We start from the raw sequence: 21,712 nt of genomic DNA on the forward strand, positions 1-21,712 counted from the left end.
AAAGTTAACATTAGCACCACTACTTTTGGATAACATATGAAGAGATTAAATGTGCAGAAAGTTGTGAATTCAAAGATGCCTCACTACAGTGACCAGTACTCTTGTTCAACCTTGATGGTATCCTGATTCTTACAATGCAGTTTTTGACCATATTGACCATAGAATATTATTATAAGCCAACCAATTTTTCTGTTTAGTCCATGGTCTCTAGTATCCAGGACTTTTCTATGTGTTGGAGGAAGAGGAAGGGAAGTTGTATGAGTCTGTGACTGGAAATAAGACGTTAGTATCTATAAAGTTTTTAACTATAAGTAAAATTTTATATGCAATACACATTGTCATACTTGGTCCTTACCAAAGTTTATGAGTCAGGCATTGATAATTTGCATAGGAAGAAATACCAAAAATAGTAAGACATTCAAAACCAAACAAATAACAAGCTCATTGTTCTAGTTACCTAAGGATTTTCTATATGTTCCTATGGTTGACATCTAGGTCTGGATATAATCACATGCATGGAAAATTAACAGGATTTCAATATACACTAACAATAGACTAACAGGCTATATGTGAGTGTCTATACAGGTGTTGTGAGTGCTAAATTTATCAGGCATGAAAAGAGCACAGAAGCCTGAAAGCTCCAAGAAGATAATTCTAGAGAAAGGAAAAGGTGACCTGAGTTGTATAGGAAACACAGAAGTATCAACTAACAAAGAGAGAGAGAGAGAGAGAGAGAGAGAGAGAGAGAGAGAGAGAGAGAGAGAGAGAGAGAGAGAGAGAGAGAGAGAGAGGAGAGAGGCAAAAAGAGGGTAAAGGTTGTCAACTTCCTATGGAACTTATATGGAAGCCCTACTTCTTGGCTGGCATGCTATGTGTGCCCTGTAACTCAATTACATTCCCTATCACCTAGGTACAAAGTCAACAGTCAATACATAATTAAGGTAGAGTGCCCTACTGTTGAGTACCATGGGAGCTGGGGAATTTTATGACCTGTAATTAGTACATCTGCAACAAATACTCATTTCTCAAGAATCTCTTGACATAAATAAGGGAACCACAAATGTGTCCTCATAAATAAGATACAATTTTGGCAAGAAAAGATTGGCTGGTCAGGCACCAAATGTTTCACAGAGAGGTTCCATTTTTGGTGTCCATGGCTAAACAAAGGAACACATTCTGATACAAACTGTGTCACTCTCTGAGAAATAGCTGTATATGTACACATGCTGCGTCATGCAGCCAAATACATAAGAACTGCAGAGCATAGGCTAAAAGGCTCATTTATTATTTGGAAAAAAACTATGAAAAGATCTATGTTTATCTTTTTCCCATATGAGTGCGAAGTGCTTGAAAAGTCAGATATTTTCAGTGCAGTCACTAGTTAGCAGGGCACTTTGGAGATTAGCGGCAGGGAAACAGATACTATCAAGTACTCGTCGTTCATTGCAGCATTATTTGATGCAACTTATTAAAATATTGTTAATTGGCTAAAACATAAAACATGATTGATTTATTTTGACTATAAATTTCCCTTCTCCAGTTAAATACTAGATAATGTTAGAAAGGTTTTCACCAAAATGTTTAAAAGCAGAAAGACTCAGGAAAATGTATGCCCAAGTTGGTAGACTATCAAAGTCAGATACTTGACTCATAGTAATATTCAATAAATCATAACCTATTTTATTGATAGTCATTAATCCTCCTTTTCTGGTCTTCTAGATTCGTTCATTCATTCACTCACTCAATATGCAGAGTTTTGATGGTGTTGGTGGTTGTGGAGATAAATTAGGCAATCTGACCCTGAAAAGGCTGATTTCTCAGGACGCTAAGGACACTGCAGGGTAGTTTCTCAGTAAGTTTTCAAAATAAAACATGAATTTGCAAAAGATAGAAACATGTAACAGAAACTAGTGTTATCTCTCTACATATACCAATTGCGTTATATAAATCACCAAACGGGGTGAGACTATAAACAAAACTATATTCAATGAAAATTCCTGGTCAAGTGTTCTCTGTGCTAGGATGAGGGGGAGCCTCCATTTGAATACACCACCTACGAAAATGCAAGCACTGATGAGCTATAGAGAATGCCATACATAAATTGTATGCTTTAAGCAAAGTAGGTAGGTGAACCTGTCTGGAGGAGAAGGATGGCTCTTCCCCTTGAAAAATCTTTGACCTTTGCTATAAGCACAATCCTGAGCCTAACACCTTACTAAGACTGGCCATTACCAAAGTCAGCCATTGACATTTTCGCCCTAACTCCTCCATAAATGTGAGTTTTCTTTTGGACCATTTATATGAGGATGAGAATGTGTACAAGTAGATTATGCTATGGTCTCTTCAAAAAAGCTCTAATGTTTTCATTAAATATGATCAATCTGCTTATTATTTACATTCTTTATGATGTCTCTTTATCATAACTGTACTATTTTTGAAGATGTGTGTAGTTTATGGTAGAAAAACAGGTTCATTGTCACTAATATTTAAAAAACATGTCATTTTATTAGGAAGTCTAAAAATACTCTTTTATTTTATAATAATGAACATTACCAATTTTTCTATATATAAAGAATGGAGAAACAAAATTCTAACATGTAAAGTATTTTTCCACTAACCAAAGTGTGTTAATTAAGCATTTACATGCATATACATACACATTTATGCATATCTATGCTACTATTGAGCCCTATCTGATTTTGAGTATACAAAATAAATTAGATAAATTACCTAACAAGAGAGGAATTAAAACCAATTCCACAAAATGGAGTATGGTCATATGAAGTCTTACTCTAGAGAAAATTTGTTTCAAAAATATTTCATATTTAAGTTTTCAAAAGGCCCATTACTTTCTATTGTGTTATGTGAAGGATACTTAAGCTTTTGACTTTGAGCTATACCCAAGATAGAACTGTGACCCTTTGAGAAAAAGTAATATGTTCAGAAAAGTCTTTTGGCAGAGGTATGATTACCATGAATTTGAGGCCAGCAAGATTCCCCTCTCAAATGCTTTGGTGTGAAAGAAACAATCAAGCAACAACAATAACAAAAAAGAGGCATATTTTGTCAGGACAAATGTCACTATTGGTCCAAGATGCACGTGTTTTGAGCCGTTTTGATAAATGAATGGGCAGTGTTTTTAAGCAATTTGCTGTCTGTGACAGGATTCCTTTGATGGAGATACCAGAAACACTACATACTTTTTTCCTAAATATTGCCCCTTAATTTAAATTTTTATCTACAATTACTCTCCAGCTCTAATATCATTTAGTTATAGAAGAAAAAAATGAGCTTCTAGAGATTAGAGGCTAGCTGCTATTTTATAATTCATAATGTTTAGGAAGATGTTTCAATTCAGTTCATTTTAATCAAGACTAATGTGATGATTGAATTAACTATAGTTATTATTACATAGTACTCATTGTTACATTAATATTTATAGGAAATATCATAAGCACTGCTAAATAGCATATATAAAATTCAATTAAATATTAAATACTTATTTTTAAAGCAAGCTTATATAAGAAGGGCAATAAATTGTTATCAAAATATTATCTTCATTTATTGACACAATTTTGCTTCTGTCCAAGCAAAACAACAAGAAGAATTCCTCAGATTATTAAAATATAAATGAAATGGAAAATCTTTAAGAGTCATGAACAAGTTAATAATCTACAAATTCTTGAGGAACTGAATTATAGTAATGCTATTTGTATTCAAACCCATGACAACAAATCAACACTAATAAGAACAATATTGTGCTTCCTAGAACTTTCTATAGAAGTTTATAGAAGTCTATAAAAGTTTGCCAGAAGTGTCGTTTAGTAGTCCAAAGCTATGAGCCATTTCAAACAAGTGAAACATAATTTCAAACATTTCAAACATAATATAATATGTATATATATGTATATATACATATACATATATATACATATTATATTATGTTTTCAATCAGAATGAAACATGTTTGAATCCGTTACCAAAGCCTGAATGAATGTGGAGTTGTTATTAAGTTCTCCTTATTCCAACCAGCTGAGGCTCACCTTTCACTCCACATTGATGTAATTGGCATGAAACTCCTCATTCAACTGAAATGGAGCCTAGAATTTGGACAAATAAGGATAACAGCTTCATTTCTGAAAGAATTTCAGGCTAAGACCAAACAGAAATGCCCACACTGTGCCGCAGCATAGTTTCTGTAGACTTACGGAAGGCAGAAGGTAGCACACAAATCTCCATTTTGTGTTTCTCGTATGGAATTTAAAGTGTCTTCACTTTAGGCATTCGTCTCTACCTTCTTTAAGGAAGAAGCTAAATGTTTCATAGGTCCACACTCAAACTGATTGCTGCCAAAGTTTACTATAGGTCAAAGTCCTCTGGTTTGTGGGTTAGTTTCCTCTACCATACTCCCCCTGGTCTTAGGTCAAGAATTGGATTGCATCTCAACTGACTCATAGGTACATGTTTCCCTGCATACTCCACAGCTGACGCCAATATTTTCATTCATTGTTTCTGTGGATCCTTATCATGATGCTGCAGGGTTGGGAGGGGAGATCCTGTTATCTCTGATTTTGTCCAATAGGATTCTGAGCTCATTCTGCTGCCCCACGTGAAGCACTGGAATGAAAATGTTGCTCATTTCTTTCCACAGTGACAGGCACTCAGTGCAAGCATCAGTGAGACTCAGCCCAACTGGTTATTTGGCACAGTGTAGACCACTATTTCCCAATCCACAAGTGCATCATGCATTTGGTGTGCTGGGGAGCCGCCTAGGGCGTGTCAGAGTCCAGGGTTTCCTCATTTCCACCAGCTTCCTGTTTGTCGTTTCTCTAGCTTCTAACTGTCACTGCAGCCATATCTCACTCTTCAGCCTGATGTCAAAAGCAAAAGTACGGAAGTCCTCTGGACAGGTGAAGCTCACCTAACAAGGTAAGATGGAGATTTGCTACAACCAGGAGGCAGATGAGAGTGGCCATAGGTGCAAGGGTCCTGCAGTGAGGCTGTCTGCATGTCCACCCTAGACCTGTCACCTGTTGGTTCTCTGACCTTGGGCAGATCGTGTCTCTGAGCCTTTGTTTTAATATTTGTGAGGGTATTATCAGTAGCACGTTTATGGAGCTTTTCTATATTTAAGTAACATAGCTTGAACACTGAAGACTGTGTCTTCAGAGTTTTCAACAGATACTATTGTTAGTTTCAATTTTTAAGTTTTATATAATATCTATAGATAGGATTTTAAAGAAGATGTAACATATATAAGAGGCTATAAAATAAACTGTGCTTTTAAAATTTAGACATTAATTAGATGTAGTACTGGATTTCTGGTCAGCCTCTTGCTCACTCTAACAAGAAGAAAAATAATAGAAACTGTTCTAAGGAATTTACATTGCAGGCATCATGTGTGTTGTATCACTTAATCATCACAGTCATACTATGAAAAAAGCCATCATATTATTTTCTTAAATAAGGCACACACACACACACACACACACACACACACACACACACACCAAAAAAGAAAAAAAAACTAAGACACATAGCAATTAGTGCCCTTACCCACAGTCAAAAAGCTCGTTTGTGGAGAAGCTGAACTTCAAGTACAGGCTGGGTGATTTTAGCAGCGGCCAGGAGATGAGCTCACTCGCTCACATGATGTCTGTCTTTGAAGATATGATTCTTTAAACCAGGGCAATGGAAGTATGGCTCCACATGGAGATGTGCCAGGCTGGACTTTGGGAAATGTGCATGGGGAAGTGTCACTTCTCTAGAAACCGACTGAGAGTTCCATGTCTTAGTGGAAATTCCATCTGTTCGCTGTTCCTGTGTGCCTTGTGGAATGAAAGGCAAGGATACAGACAAATCCACTGTTTAATCTGTCGCGATGTCAAAACTTGTCTTCAGAGCTAACCGCTGAATACAGAAAAGGTCATAAAAATACCTTAATTAAAATTTGAAAGGCCTCCAAACTGGGTTAAGTTCACTCCATGAGATGACTAATATTCCAAGTAACTTCCGCTGTGTCTACTTCTCCCATAAAGCACCAGCTTCCTCTGCTGTCATTTGAATGTTCAATATGGTATTATTTTAATTTTAATCATCAACATAGATGGATAAGATTAACCTGTAAACATTAAATGTTTTGTGCCAGGCATGCCTATGAGGTGGCTATTCTTAACAATAGCCTGTTTGATACGTGGGACTTTAAGTGTTAGTGGACTCTCGGATTTTGACAATGAAGTGAATCCTGAAGTGTGGATGAATGCCGTAAGTTCAAACAGCTTCAGATAAAATGGACTACGGGGTGGTGGATTGGAAAAGGCCCAGCCTGGCTATCGCAAAAAGCTTGGATGATATAAACAGTTTGTAACATTTTTGCAAGTGTCGGGCTGGTAAGTCAGCTCCTTTGACTTAGTAGCTGATATTTTTCTAGCTCTAAGAAGCAGATCGGGTCATGTCTTTTGTATTCGTCGATCCCTTTTGAAACTCATTCCTTTAAAGACACTTGGATAATTCAAGACAGCATTCTCCCATCACAGAATTTTACCATCCTTAAAGTCAAAAGGAAATTCAAAAGACAAATAACAAAGAAATGTATTCTAGCCAGACAGGTCAATGCTAAATATCCACCCCCAATATTTTAGTAGATACCTTCTTGCATTTTATTTATTTTTATGAAGACCTCATATAATAAATTTACTTTTACAGCTACCTACAGCTATAGATTTCATATAATCCACGCACATAAACTGGTTAGTCACACTGTCTAGTTCTTTATGATGTCTCCTGAGAGGAGGAGCTGCCAATAACACTATGTATACGACAGAGTGAAATCATCACCTACAACGGCTACCCCAGTGAAGAGTATGAAGTCACCACCGCAGACGGGTACATTCTCGCCATCAACAGGATTCCTTATGGGAGAGCACAGACTGAGCAGACAGGTACAGATGCATGACTGAAATTGAATGCTAGCTATCCATCAGGAGAGAGACAGAGTTGTGCAAATCAGTTTGAGTTACTGCAGTGGTCTTTTAATGGCTAACAAGGAGCCGCGTTATTTTCCCTCCACTTGTCAAAAGACTTGAAGGGCAAGGCAGATCTTGCTGAGGTAAATGAGACCTGCTCCTAAGGTGTGAATGTCAAGGTAGAGTCTACCTTTATCAGCTCATTACTGGCTTCTTGGGAAAGACGGTTTCCCAAGTCAAAAGTCAAAAGGTCTGCTAGGCGGAATGAAGTCGAGTCCACTGGGATACCCAAAGGTATCTCTTCTGATCCCTTACCACAGGGCTGAATGACAGTGCATTTCTGAAGCTTTCTCGATGAATGAATTCAGGCAGCCATGATCAAAGGGACAGTTCATGAAATGAAAGAGCCAAACATGCAAAAGCAAGAAAATTATACTCTAAATTAGTTGCAGCTAGCTCATGCAGAGGGCGAAATAAGTGTAAACAAAAGAAGCTAAAAGGATGGGGGGCACTATTCATTGACACCTGCTTGCCATGTTGGTCCCGCAGCCTCTTTTCCTCCATCTGGTGGCAGCCAAAACCACCAGAATCAGTGTTGTACAATCTGCCCCTCTCAGACAGGAGTATGCGATTTGAGGTTTCAGATGAAAACTCAGCGTGGCATGTGGGCAATTCTCCCATACAAAATACACTTTTCCAAGTCAGACTTATATGTCAAGAAACCAATAAATGCATTTTAATAGATGATCTATGCTAGGAGATGGCTATACTCAAAATAATGTACTTTTAGCTTCATTTCAAATTAGAAGAGCATCCTGGATCTTGTTTATTTTCAGTTTTGTCTTTTATTAAGTCAGGCAACAAACTTGAGAGAGAAAAAGCTATGGAGCAAAGAATTTTAGAGAAATAAATTTAAGGAGAATTAATTATGAAAAGATGTGGCGTTCAAAATCACTTGTTAGCTATCGTATTCTACGTATTTTTAATCACTTTAAAACCCTCAGCAAACACTAACCATCTCCATTTACAGATGATGACAGGCATCTTCTGAAACAGGCACAAAGTCATGCAAACAAGTGACAAAACCAGAATTTCAATTTTGGCAGCCAGACTCCAGGACTTAAATTTTCAGTCATTAAAGTAATGTGCTAATTGCTGCTGCTGCTGCTGCTTTGGGAGTTTTGTTGTTTTGCTTTGTATTCATCAATACCCCTGGTTCTCTCACTTCACTGAACATTCACTCCCTTGTATGTTGTTGGTTTTTGTCTGTTTGTTTTTAGTTTTTGCTCTTTGCTTTTTGGGGGCCTGCCATCTAGCTCCCAAATAAATCATGCAGAAGTTTATGCTTTCTTATGAATTCCTGGCCTTAGCTTGACTTGTTCCTTTCCAGCTTTTCTTAACTTAAATTATCCCATCTACCTTTTGCCTCTGGGCTTTTACATTTCTCTATTTCTGTATACTTTCTTTACTTCTTACTCCATGGCTTGCATGTAGCTGAGTGGCCGGTCACTGGAGTCCTCCTCTCTTTCTCCCTTTGCCCTTCTTTTCCCATATTTCTCCTCCTATTTATTCACTCTGCCTGCCAGCGCCACCCATCCTGTCTCCTGCCTTGCTGTTCAGCTCTTTCTTAGACCAATCAGGTGTTTTTGATGAGAAAAGGAACACAACTTCATAGAGTTAAACAAATGCAACATAAAAGAATGCAACACATCTTGGCATCATTAAACAAAAGTTCCACAGCATAAACAAATGTAACACATCTTAAAATAATATTCTACAACACTTGTAAACCTGGGATTGGGCAGAAGGATATCTAGCTTATTCTACTGTCATAGTTTGCAAATGCTCCCCAGTGAGCAAAAGCCAGGGAACAGGATAGACGTTTGACGAGGAACTAGTCTGTGCCTACTTTCCTGTATCTCCCCTTCCTCTCTAGGTCTGATGCAGAGCTGTATTAGCCATCAAAAACTTTACATCTTTGTAAGCCATGCATGCAGGTGCTAATCAACATTGAATGGGATTATGCGCTAAAAAACCCAATGTAAATTGAAACTAGAATGAGGAAAAGTTGTTTAATGCACCTAATTAACTAAATATAGTTCAAAAACAAAGAGCACTGTAGTGCTTTGCCCTTGTGATTGATCCCATGACTGTCTAGGAGGTGGGGCATAAGGTTGCCTTGTGTGGCATCTAGAAAGATCATATTGCTTCTTCTAGCCCTGGGGGAGAAAAATCACAATTGCAATTGAAGTATGCTTTATATTGAACATGTATTGATTTGTACCATGGAAGTGCTGAAAAATTGCAAGCCAACGTGTTATAGACTGGCAACCACAAAAAGAACAGAGCAGTCACAGATGTGTGCTTTGACATGAGACCTAATCAGTTTTCAGTTACTGTTCTGAAACTTGTTACTAAGGAGACCATTTAGGAAAGTTATTTAACTATTTAAAACTTGGTTTGCACACCTGTAAAATATTCCTCGAAATAGAAGCTACTTTTTAAATTGTCCTAAGAAGTCAAGAAGATGCTTCATGCACACCAGTCAGCTCAGCACCGTGGTATAATCTGTACTCCAACAGCTGGAGATATGAATTTAATACTCTAAACTAATACACAAGTGACAAAGGGGGAAAGGTAGGCTCTGTGTGCATGTGCATGTGTGTGTGTGTGTGTGTGTGTGTGAGCGTGTGTGTGCATGTATGTGCATGTGAATGTGTGTGTGTGTGTGTGCATGTGTGTGCGGGCGTATGTGCATGTATGTTTCTAAATTGTTCTTGGCTATTAATTTCTGTTGCTCTCTTTCTTCACACCCATCCTCTAGGTCCCCGGCCAGTTGTGTATCTGCAGCATGCCTTGTTTGCAGACAATGCCTATTGGCTTGAGAACTTTGCCAATGGAAGCCTTGGGTTCCTCTTAGCAGATGCAGGTTATGACGTGTGGATGGGAAACAGCCGGGGAAACACTTGGTCAAGAAGACACAAAACTCTCTCAGCAAATGAAGAGAAATTCTGGGCTTTTAGGTAAACTGTATCTAAGGAAAATTGGAGGGAGTTCCTTAAATATAAAGTCATGGCTAATACATAATATTTGGGGTTATAAAACCCCTATGGTTTTTAATATATCCAAAGGAAAAAGCAGAATTAATTCTGCTAGTGCTTTTAGCTAATGTTTTCTCTTTTAGGCAATCCATTTTGAAAAATGATATGCATGTTATATTTATTTAAAGAAATGGTAACAGATTATATTCCATACTGCCAGGATATGGTGTCTTATGCTTGTAATGCCAATACTGAGGAGACAGGAGGATTTCCATGAGTTAGAGGCTCCTGGGTTATATTGTGAATTCTAGACCAGCTGTAGTTCAGTCCTTACTAAAACAACATGACTATACTTAAAATAACAAATAAATAGACAGCAACTAGGAAAAAAAGAGACCCAGAGAAGGGAAGAGAAAAAGATTATATAGCATACTATTTTAGGGAAAACTCCAATGTGACATTTTAAAAAGGTTAACAAACAGTTAATAAGAAGTTTTGGTACTCTGACAATTTATTTCAGTAGTAATTTTCTGTCACTAAAAGACAGGGTTGTCCCTCATAGACTCCCCTTCCAAAGGACCTAAGCACCAAGTTAACTCGCACTGTGCTGTTAGAATAGAGAGCATATCATTTTTCATACCAACCCATAGTCATCACTCCCCAAACAGGACTGGAGGAGAAAAAGAGAGGAATAAATTGTTAGAGCTATGACTGTGTGGAGGGACAAAATTTAGGAAACATTTTGTTTCTCTAATCTTTGACAGAAAGCATAGAGTTGATTCTCTGTAAGGTACCACAATTCTCTTACACTTGGTTGTATCAATTTATTGGCCCCCTCATGTGAACTTTTTACAAGTTCATGGAATACTGGTTTTTACTTAATATGATATGGTTGGTCCTTTTTGTTATCCTTAATGGATGCTAAGTGAACGAAGAATTTTGGTATTGATATTATAGAATATTGAATATGTATACATTATATGAATATATGTATATATATAAATACATATGTGTATATATATATATATATAAACAAGTACTACCAATGACATCAGATTAAGTACCTACTAACAGGCAAGTCATTTCTTCCATACAATCTAAGCCCCACAGCAGCCCTATACATCAGGGATTTCCTGTTCTTTTTCCAAGGGGACATACTTGCCATCATAACATTTAGATAACTTCCCTAATGTTGCTCAGCTAACAAATGGTAGGATCACAAATGGCAACAGTGATGGGCACTGAATACCAGTCATCAATACCAAAGGGAAATTAGAAGCAAAAAAGAGAATGAAAGCAAGAAAGGGGAGCAAAGAGGAGTGCGAGAAAAGAGAATGCAGAACTTGAAAGAATGTGCGTTACTCCTGCAGCCATCCCTGCTAGCAGAAAATAAACAGAAAAACTGCACAAAGAGAGGCAATAGTCTCCATTTAACTGGGTGCATAATGATACACACACCGAATACATAGGTGGCACAGAGCTTCTGTGTAAGAAAAAAAATCAAGCAAGTGTCTGAGTTTTAAAACTAAAGCTGTATATATTTATATTTTGTTTCATTTTTCAGTTTTGATGAAATGGCCAAATATGACCTCCCAGGAATAATAGACTTCATTGTAAAGAAAACAGGTCAGGAGAAGTTGTACTTCATTGGACATTCACTGGGCACTACAATAGGTATGTTTGTTTACAAGGGTTAATGGTGTCACAACTCAATTGGAGCTAAGTAATTGTTTGCTATTTATATTGCCCTTCATTCTCTGTCCTGAGCTGACAATAAACCTGTGAACTTTTAATCCAAGAGTTATGAATATGAAGGGCCCAACCAACCTTATTTGGGGTCATGGCCACACACACACAACTGTCGTGGTGACATTAGTCTCCAAAAAGAGTTCATGTCCAAAACCCAGGGAGGTAATTCTAAAGATAAGGCTTCCAGATGCTTCTTTTATGCTGAGAAAGTAAAGTTTAAAGCAACAACACAAACCAGCAAATCAGAAAAACAGAAGAAACCTCATCAGGCACATGCGTATCACAGCCCAGATACAAGTTAAGTAAGTTAAAAGCAAGGGCACAAGTGTAATTTGAACAAATGGAAACTACTTGGTCACATTTGTTTGTGAATTGAAACACAAAAACTTGTTCTAATAAATCAACTAGATAACTATATATATGATGTAGTATTTACAAAATACCATTTAGAAAATAAAAATTTATATAACTTATTCTCTATTTTTAAATGTAAAATTATGATTTCCTAGACAGTTGGTTCTTTTAGTTGTTGTTTTTTTTTTTTCTCCAGCACTGGGGCTAGATAGAACTCAGTGCCTAAGATATTCTACGCAAGGACCCTACCACTGAGCCACACACCCAACCCAAGATTTGCCCAGGCCCTATGAAAGGAAATCAATGCTCTTGTTCCAAAAAAAAAAATTTAAAAAATCATATTGACAGAGATTTAAATTTGTTCCTGATCTTCCACTGAAGTTTCCAAGTTTAGGAGACTTGGTCGTGAGAAGCTGTGGCATTTTAGAATGGGCAAAACTGCAAGAAACGGTAAATCTCATAAGATTTGCACATTATTCAAGTATACACATTACTGCCATTACTATTAATCACCAGAAGGAGATGCTGATCAGTTCTTCATGCTGATAGCATGTTATAAGCCTGGGAGAGGAAAAATTTTGAGGTTGTTCGGTTGTTTGTTAACCCTGACTCTAGCATCTAAATGTCCGTCCATAAAGGGTAACAACCAAACAACTAACCTCCATACATTTCCAAACAAGCTCTGAAGGCAAGCTGTCTTCCTGGCACAGTGTCGTGGCTAAGCTAATTTCCATGACCTAAATAGTGTTAACATTTCAGTAAGGATTTCTATGTGTGTTTAGGAGTGATTTTCCAGCAGAGACACATCAATGCACCTTGGGAAACTAATCTGCCCAGTGAGATCACTGTGGACCAAAGGGAAACATCTTCACTTTGGGAAGCTAGAAATGGTGTGGGTGGGGTATGAATATCCAACAAGACACCCACGGCATTAACAATGAGATCTTACTGTAGCAAGCAAGAAAGCTTGTTTGTGCAGCTGCAAACAACTGCAGAAAGAACTGTTTTGTTTGTGTCTGTGAACTGACTGTTTACTTTTAAAGAAGCATGGTGACTCACCAAGCATCTTAGAATTTAGGACGATCAACATGCATATGTGCGCATACGTGCCATTTCTATAGTTTACCAGATCCTCCTTTACCTGCCAGCTACTGCTGTTTCCCCCTAAATGAGTTAAGTGGCTCAGAACAGTATCAGAAAAAGTATGGACTTGTGGCTAGCTAGAACTTAAGTTGGATCATCTTGGCAGAACAACTCGGAGAACCTTTCCAATTCATCTCCAAGATCTGTGCAGTAGGAAGACAAAGCACGACAGAACAGAATCCCACTCAGTCCCAAAATTGATGAAATTTTGCATGAGTATACCTAATTTTCATGAGATTGTCTTGTCTCCTATTCTCCCAGGGTTTATAGCCTTTTCCACCATGCCTGAAGTGGCACAAAGAATCAAAATGAATTTTGCCTTGGGTCCTGTGATCTCATTCAAATATCCCACAAGCATTTTTACCAGTTTTTTTCTACTTCCAAATTCCATAATCAAGGTAGGCTCCTCTTTTTGCCAAAATTTATCTTAGGATCTCATTTTATATTGTAGATCCTTATTATTTTTAAATCTGTATGAAAGAGAGGTAGGAACATTAGGCAAAATCTATAGAAATTAGAGTCCATGAAGATGTACCTGAGGGTATGTGTGTTCCCATGTATGTCTATGTCAATAGAATCTATAGGTACCATATATAATTTGTTAAATTCAGTGACTTACTGAGAGACATGCATAGACTTTCAGCTGAGCTGAGTCCTACACCAATATAATAACAACTCATACATTTTTCTGTTCTGTTTAGTTGGGCGGCTCAGTGGGTTCTCTATATCCACTTGGAAGACGTTCTTCAAATTACATATGATTGTGAATGTCGTCTTTAGACATTAGAAAACCTTTACTCATATGCATTTTTCCATATTAAAGCTTACTCTATTCTATTAAAACACCTAGATTTATTCCAGCCCTTCAATAACTTAGAGTTCAAGTATTCATTTAAATACTTAATGTTAATTTTTAAGCTGCAAAATAATTGTTCAATTAGCAATTGTGGATTTGTAATTCCATTCCCTCGAGAGTTGTTTTGGTTTTATTTTCTGTTGGTCTCAGGTTTCTTTTTGTCATGGCTACAAATAGTGTATCTTGAAGCATAATATTAATAGTTTGTTGATATTGTCCTTTGAGTTTGAAATGATTATAAAAATGAATTTGTACAAAAATGAAACCAGAAAGTTAGATAATCACAATAATTCTTGCAAAAGAAGGTGAGGCACTGCTCTGGGACGGCTTTGGGTTGGAGTTGTGGGCATGAAAGGGAATATTAGTGAGCACATGGACGCGAGCACATTAATAAGCATGCCTTCCACACATGGAAGATATTTTCCTATGGCCAAACGACTGGTTACACACCGGTTTCATTGCCTTGTTTACTCTGAGCAGAGAGAATTTAACCATTTCAAAATATGTTGTCATCGGTTAGCTTTGACTACTATCTACATCTGGGCAGTGTTGATTGAATTAATTTCTTTCTGTTCATCTGCCTGCCTGCCTTCCTTCCTTCCTTCCTTCCTTCCTTCCTGCCTTCCTGCCTTCCTGCCTTCCTGCCTTCCTGCCTTCCTGCCTTCCTGCCTTCCTGCCTTCCTGCCTCCCTGCCTCCCTGCCTCCCTGCCTCCCTGCCTCCCTGCCTTCCTGCCTCCCTGCCTTCCTGCCTTCCTCTCTCCTCCCTCCCTCCCTCCTCCCTTCCTTCCCTCCCTCCCTCCCTCCCTCCCTCCCTCCCTCCCTCTCTCCTTACCTCCCTCCCTCTCTTTCTCTCATTCTTTCTTTTGTTGATCTTTTGAGACTCCCACTAAATTAGTATGACAATCTTCCTGTCTCTAACTCCTGGACCACCACGCTCAGCTGACTAAAATAGTTTGTTAAGTGAAATTTGGAATAGACGCATCCATCTATAAATATATCAGTTTTGTAAAACACGTTGCTCTTCTTACATACACCAGCTGTGAGCCTGATTTTTGTGTCTTCTCTATATGCATTCCCTATTGCCAGAGGTTCTGCCTCTTTAAGACCCAGCTCTCTGACTTCCTCACCACTGATTTCTGTGCAGTTCTAGACTACACGGGAGATCTGCCCTAGCTGACATTCACAAGCCCAGGATATGTTCACACGCTCCTTGTGGTACTTGATGCCCAGCACCAAATTCTCTTTGGTATTTTGTTCTCTATTTTTCATCATGAAGAATGGTTACTTTAGGATAAAAATACACAGCTAATACATACATGAAAAATATTGATAAAACCCTCATGTCTTTCCTGTTCAGTGTAATAGTTCATCTTAAAATGAAAATCTCATTCATCTTTCTTACCACTGAATGAGAAACTTGGAAATCACTGATTAGTCAGATTACAGGAGAGATCTACCATGGAGAAGTGAACTTGGAGTCAAAGACTGCTTACTACAATTTATGACCTTCTGTATTTGGAAACAGATTCCCACTGCCCCTCCCCTAAGTTATTTTTGTCTCCTTGACTACAGAAAATAAATGCAAATGCAAATAGATTCCCAAATTGGTTCATTCTGATAACTAAGAAAATATCAAAGAATTTGAGGAGACATCTTAAAAGAATATTCTTTTTTTTTTCTTTCGTAGCTTATGTTTGGTACCAAAGGTTTCTTTTTAGAAGATAAGAAGGCAAAGGCATCTTATATCCAAGTCTGCAACAAAAAGCTACTCCGACCATTGTGTAGTGAGTTTATGTCCCTGTGGGCTGGATTCAACAAAAAAAATATGAATATGGTATGTATAATAACTAAGTGGCCATTTGATGCTTGAAGAAATCCCAGCTTTCATTTTTATGTTTATCTCTTCTATTATATAAGTGCATAGGCATTGCAAGCCCTTGAAGGCAGGTATTTGATATGCATGAAGGATTAGGTATGTCAACAGACCATGAATGAACATGAGGAAATAGGAAGGAAAGACTCATTCCGTTGTCTGTCAAAATTAGGAGAGTGAACACTTTCTAATGAGTGTTAAGAATATTCCCACATGCTTGTGAGCAGCTGCAACTAAGGTGGTTTCTGTTTACTTCATTTTGGTAAATTAAACTAAAAATAGAATTCTAGGAAAGAAGTTTGAGTAAGCAGTGCACTTATTATGTTGGTGTAGCCAGTAACTCAAGATTTGGGATTCAAGGAAAATTAACTGTTTAACATGGAAAGCCTAGTACAGAAAAGAAGGAAATGGAATCCCCTTCTGAAGAAGAAATTAAAGTTATGTTTTATGAGCAACTCATTTCTCCTGTTACTGAGAATTCAAGAAGAAGGAGTCTAAATTTTCAGAGTGGTCGCACAGCTATCCCTATTAGAGTCTAATGAGATTTTGGCAGTCGTTAATTAGAAAGAATACACACAGTTAAAAAGAAGCCAGTTCCTAAAGAACTGCTCACCATCCCATCTCATCCCTGTGCTGTCAAAGGCTACAGACACGAGGGGCCACTGATCAAGGCCTTTTTGTTCAGAAGTTAGAAAGCTTCATAGTTTCCCTGACTATGAATCGTAACATCTAAGGTACAGAAATGATTATTTGTCTCCATCATTTTCACCTCTATCGTCTCCACAAAGATTAAAGCAATCTTTGAAAGCATTCCGGCTTTATTCTTGCAGTATGTTTGCTCCCCACAGGAACCTAGCAGGTTGATAACATGATTTTTAGTGTGTTTATTTGTTTCTATGGTTTTCTGAGACATAGCCTCACACTGTAGCCTAGATTGGCCTTGAAGGCGTAGTGATCTTCCTGCCTCTGCTTCCTACCCCTACCACCCAGTGCTAGGGTTAAAGGTGTGCCCTTTCACATCTACTAAGTCAATATATTTATTTGTAGATAAAAAAAAAAATAGAACTCAAATTCTAAAGATGATAACTAACAAAATGTGGACCTGAACCCCAGGATCTGTGATTGTATCTGTGTCAACCTACATGCCTGCTTACCACACACTACACCTGTAGCTATCTATATACACAGTTCCTGGGCTTGCATGTACACTTTGTGTGATTGTTTTACCCTGCACCAAGATTCAGACAGTGCAGATTGTTTCCCTTAGGAAACCCATGCCCATGTTACCCTAGGTCGGCTCACAGTCTGATGTTTCACATAGACACGTATTCATAGGGATGGTTTGGCTGTCTTTTTCAAAGCACCAGTATTTGTTACGAACTCTTCACTGGTCTCTGTTTCTGAGAGACATAGTTCATTTTCCTTGGATGGCTATTTTTAACTTTCTAGAGTCGATTGGATGTGTACATGTCACATGCTCCCACGGGATCATCAATACAGAACATCCTGCATATAAAACAGGTAACAGCTTTCTCACAGAAAGTCAGCCCGGTCCTTGTCTCAGTTAATGTCAAAGGTCATAATTCACTCTTGCAATGGACTTGTATCTAGAAGCTTAGAAACTGTCTCTGTTTTTGTTCTTGTTGCCTTTTCAAATACTGATTTGCCTGGACTTGAGGAGAAAGAGTGTTATGGTAGAGAGCAAGTGTAACACAAATCAATCCCATTTTAAACTACAGCTGGTAAAATACTCCGTCGGACTCCGTAAAGGGCATTCTGAAGTGAGCTGAAGTTTCCTCCAAGACAGAAGTGTCTGAGACTTGGCTTTCTAATGAGGCTTACTTTTCCACGTGTTTCTTCTTCAAACCAAGGAAACCCATCTTTGTCTATTGGGCAACATTCTCTGTCTTGATAAGGTTGTTTTTTTTTTTTTTTTTCCTTCTGAGAGCCCGGAGCCCTTTTTCCTCCCCATGTGGTTATTTCTCTAAGCATCACTGTAGTTCTCATGACTCTTGCCCTGAATCTCCTCTCTAAAACTCTGGTTTCAGCTGTACCGAGCTGATGAATTCAGAGCTTACGACTGGGGAAGTGAAACTGAAAATATGAAGCACTACAACCAGGTGAGCCACTCGGAGCCCTCAGGATAGGGGGTTGAGAAACTGTGATGGGGGATTAGTGGAGGAAAAAGAATTCTATATGCTCACTTCTAATATTTATACTGAGACTTTTAAATTATTAGTCTGCAGAACTTTGGGGTATGCAGACTTTTTAGGCATAAGAGGAGCATACAAAAAGGAGAGTAAGTTGCTTGCATTGCCTCTACCCAGAGGTGTTAGATATATTATTTTATCTCGATTCTCTTAGCATGTATAGTAGCCTTATATACTTGTTATTCTTGCTTCTTTATTTCAAATTATATTAAGAAACAACCAATGTCACGGAAAAGGTTTTGAAACAAAAAATTTGAAGGGTGCCTAATAATGGAAATTGCTTCACAAGAATCTTACCTAGTATGCTGGTAAATAAATCCACAGTTCTGATGGAAACAAACATAGAACTGTAGACTCATTTAGCACCGTGCTTTTAATAAGCTGTTAGCCACTTTTCTCATGCTTGGGACTGGACTTCTAGATGTGAAATAAACACATTGGTGCTGAATTTTGAACTGGCTTTTCTACAAAAAGCCGAGTTCTTATTTCATTTCTAAACCTGAGGCCCTCCAGTTTTCCCACCCCTACTTTTTGAAAAGGTTGTTCTTTCCCCAATGCATGACTTTTACATCCATGTAGCTGTGTCATTAGCTTCCAGGTATTCTGTCATGTTCAGTCAGCCTACATGGCCGTGTTTTATTCTTAGAACGCTGCAGTACATTGGAAACCACTCATTGTGAGTTCACAAACATTTCTTTATCTGCTTAGGATTGCTTTGGATATATATGTCCATTTTTTTCTTCCATACCAATTTTATGATATTTTCATCTATTACTATAAAAAAAAGTCATTAGATTTTTTTTTTTATGTGGGTTACTTTGAATCTGTAAAGTGCTTTGGGTACCAGCTGCTCTTTTTGCCTTACCATACTGTTGTCCTTTGTAAAACATAAGCTAACAAACCTTTCTTTGATCCACAGATTCTCTGAAGTCCTCATTCCATCCTTCTGTTTCTTCCAATGCCTTTTCATACATAAGTAGGAAACGCTTACTGCCCCTTCCCTTTCTTTCTTGGACTTTGGAAAAATCTACCTGAGCTTTTTTTCTCTATTATACGGCAATCCATGTGTAGTCACTCATTGCTTCTAATTAGCAAATTTACTTTCCTATTCTCAGATTTTGAAGTTATTTCTATCAGTTTGGAACAATTCCCTTTTTCCTAGATTTCTGTCGTCCAGTGCTCTGGGTATTTGTTTTTCCTTTTTGTTCCTTTTATTAGTTCCTCATCTTCCTAATCCTCCTAAATGATTGGCATCCTCCTGAGAGTGTTTAGAGGTTCTCCTTATTCTTCTTTGGAGAATTCAGTTTTCTCTCTAGAGCTTTAATTTAGAGAATCCACACCGTGTGTCCTCAGTTTGGTAGGATCCATCTTCGACTTCTCCTCGAGTCAGCCCACAGCTCGTACTTGATCTGTCCTAGTACAGGGCCCTGAAAAATGACTTTGCTTTGTCTGAAAGATTCTAAAAGGTGTGGATTTCATAGCATGGTGCATTGATGAATTTATCACTCCTGGTCTTGGCCTGCACACTGTCCCTTCACTGGGAAGCCTTCCAGCATTTCTATTGCTACAACACCAGGACTTACAAAAAAAAGAGTTTAGTTTGGAGCTCACAGTTTCAGGGGTTAAGAATATGGTGAGAAGCATGGCAGGAGGCAGGCAGGAATGGCGCTGGAGCAGTAGCTGAGAGCTCCCACCTTGAGACACAGCCAAAAGGCAAAAAGAGACACTGGGCATGGTTTAGTGGACCTCAAAAAGTCCACTCCCAGCGATACATCTTCTCCAACAAGGCCACCCTTCCCAATCATTCCCAAACAGTTTCACCAACTGATGACCAATTATTCAAATATATGAGTTTATGGGGATCATTCTTATTCAAACCACCACACCTGTCAAAACCCAACTCCCTTAAAAGTCTATATTCAAGTGCCTGGCTAGCTATCTTTCCTTGCACATTTTCTTCCCAATCCCCCCAAAGGCAGGGACCAATCGTTGTGTGGGAACTTTTCACCCTTCACTCTCTCATTGTCTAAGAGAGTTATGCTCATAGCAGATACTCACCTTGCAGGATTTCTGTTATTTCAAGTGTCTTTCATGATAATGAAGAGTGTCTTTCATGATTGCTTTTTGTCTCTCTCAGAGTCGCCCTCCCATCTATGACCTGACAGCCATGAAGGTGCCCACTGCCATTTGGGCTGGTGGACATGATGTCCTCATAACACCTCAAGATGTGGCCAGGATACTTCCCCAAGTTACAAATCTACGCTACTTCAAACTCTTTCCAGATTGGAACCATTTTGATTTTGTCTGGGGCCTTGATGCCCCTCAAAGACTGTACAGTAAAATCATAGGTTTGATGAGAGAATATCTCTAAACCCAGTTAATTTTCAGGCAAAATGTGCTTCCAAGCCCATGGACGGCTTTAGGAAAAACACTGGTGAATGTTGAGGTTGCCTGCAGCATTCCCTTGCTATTGTTGAAGTGTTCCTGAGTCTCAGTACTCCACCTAGGAATGATGACTTGTGCTTCTCCAAGAAATGTCTAACTCTGAAATTCCAGGGTGTTATCTCCTTGACGAAGATCAGAAGCAGACTCTCTTATAAAGACAATATAATCTAGTGAACATTTCTTTGCTAAAGGTATAATTGAAAGACTTGTTAAAAGAGAACTTTCTCAAAAGCTGACGGTGTACCTCAGGTGGCAGAGTGTTAGCCTAGCATGCACAAAGTCTTGTTTTTGAACCTCATAGATTCGCTCTCCTCTTTTTCAAAGAGCTGAATGTAGGCATGAGAATGTGGCCTAAAAAGAAAGGCTTGGTCAAGGCAGCCACTGGAGCACACATTATGCAGTTGTGACTTTGTCATACCTGAAGTCAAAATTTGACCAGAAGGCATTATAAACAAAGCACAAAACAAATCTTAGCTCACATCATAAAGCTGATGAGAAAACAGCACTATGGAAAACTATTAAATTTGTGTTTTTCAGATCCCTAGTATAATGCTATAAACTGGCAGGTGTACAGAGACACAAAATTTGGGAAAATGAACTAAAAATGAATTGTTAATTACTAAAACTACCATAAAGCAATGACTGAAACAAAGATAAATTAATAAGGCTAACTGATAGCAGAAAGCCTAGTTTAGAACTGAAACGAAGTGTAAGAAAAAAAGAGAAAGAAAAAGAGAGAGGAAGGCAGGAAGAAAGGAAGGGAGAGGGAGAGAACAAAAAAGAAAGCTCTATCTGGGGCTAAGGCTATGATGGCTCCATAAATAAGAACATGTGCTGTGGAAGCATGGAGTTTGAGTTCAAATGAAAAACTGAGTGTGTTTGCATATGCCTGCAACCCCAGAACTGTGTTGGGGGAATAGACAGGAGGATGACTGGGGCTTGCTGGCCTCCAACCTAGCTCCAAGTTCACTGAGAGACCCTGCTTCAAGGGAGTAGGTCAGAAAGTGATAGAGTAGGTAGGACACCTGACATTCCTCTGACCTTAATACCTACTCGCAGACAACGGCCACTCACAC

At 38.4% G+C, this 21,712-nt stretch overlaps 1 protein-coding gene across 1 annotated transcript; it reads left to right on the plus strand.

Annotated features, from left to right (window-relative positions):
* Nucleotides 1-6,150: 6,150 nt before the first annotated feature.
* Nucleotides 6,151-20,562, plus strand: LOC119806203 (lipase member N). Its single transcript, XM_038317804.1, has 9 exons — nt 6,151-6,264; nt 6,824-6,941; nt 9,790-9,988; nt 11,571-11,680; nt 13,514-13,650; nt 15,796-15,942; nt 17,431-17,502; nt 18,030-18,101; nt 20,329-20,562. The coding sequence occupies exons 1-9, from the start codon at nt 6,151-6,153 to the stop codon at nt 20,560-20,562; spliced, it is 1,203 nt and encodes a 400-aa protein (XP_038173732.1).
* Nucleotides 20,563-21,712: the final 1,150 nt, after the last annotated feature.

The sequence above is a fragment of the Arvicola amphibius genome, chromosome 1, assembly GCF_903992535.2.
Source record: "Arvicola amphibius chromosome 1, mArvAmp1.2, whole genome shotgun sequence".
Lineage (NCBI taxonomy): Eukaryota > Metazoa > Chordata > Mammalia > Rodentia > Cricetidae > Arvicola > Arvicola amphibius.

What these genes read in the sequence shown, in the direction of transcription:
- LOC119806203 (XM_038317804.1), top strand. Translation starts at nt 6,151, where the DNA reads ATGCCTATGAGGTGGCTATTCTTAACAATAGCCTGTTTGATACGTGGG. An exon ending in CTGAAGTGTGGATGAATGCC is followed by an intron (nt 6,265 to 6,823) that starts GTAAGTTCAAAC and finishes TGTATACGACAG; the next exon opens with AGTGAAATCATCACCTACAA. An exon ending in AGCACAGACTGAGCAGACAG is followed by an intron (nt 6,942 to 9,789) that starts GTACAGATGCAT and finishes CCCATCCTCTAG; the next exon opens with GTCCCCGGCCAGTTGTGTAT.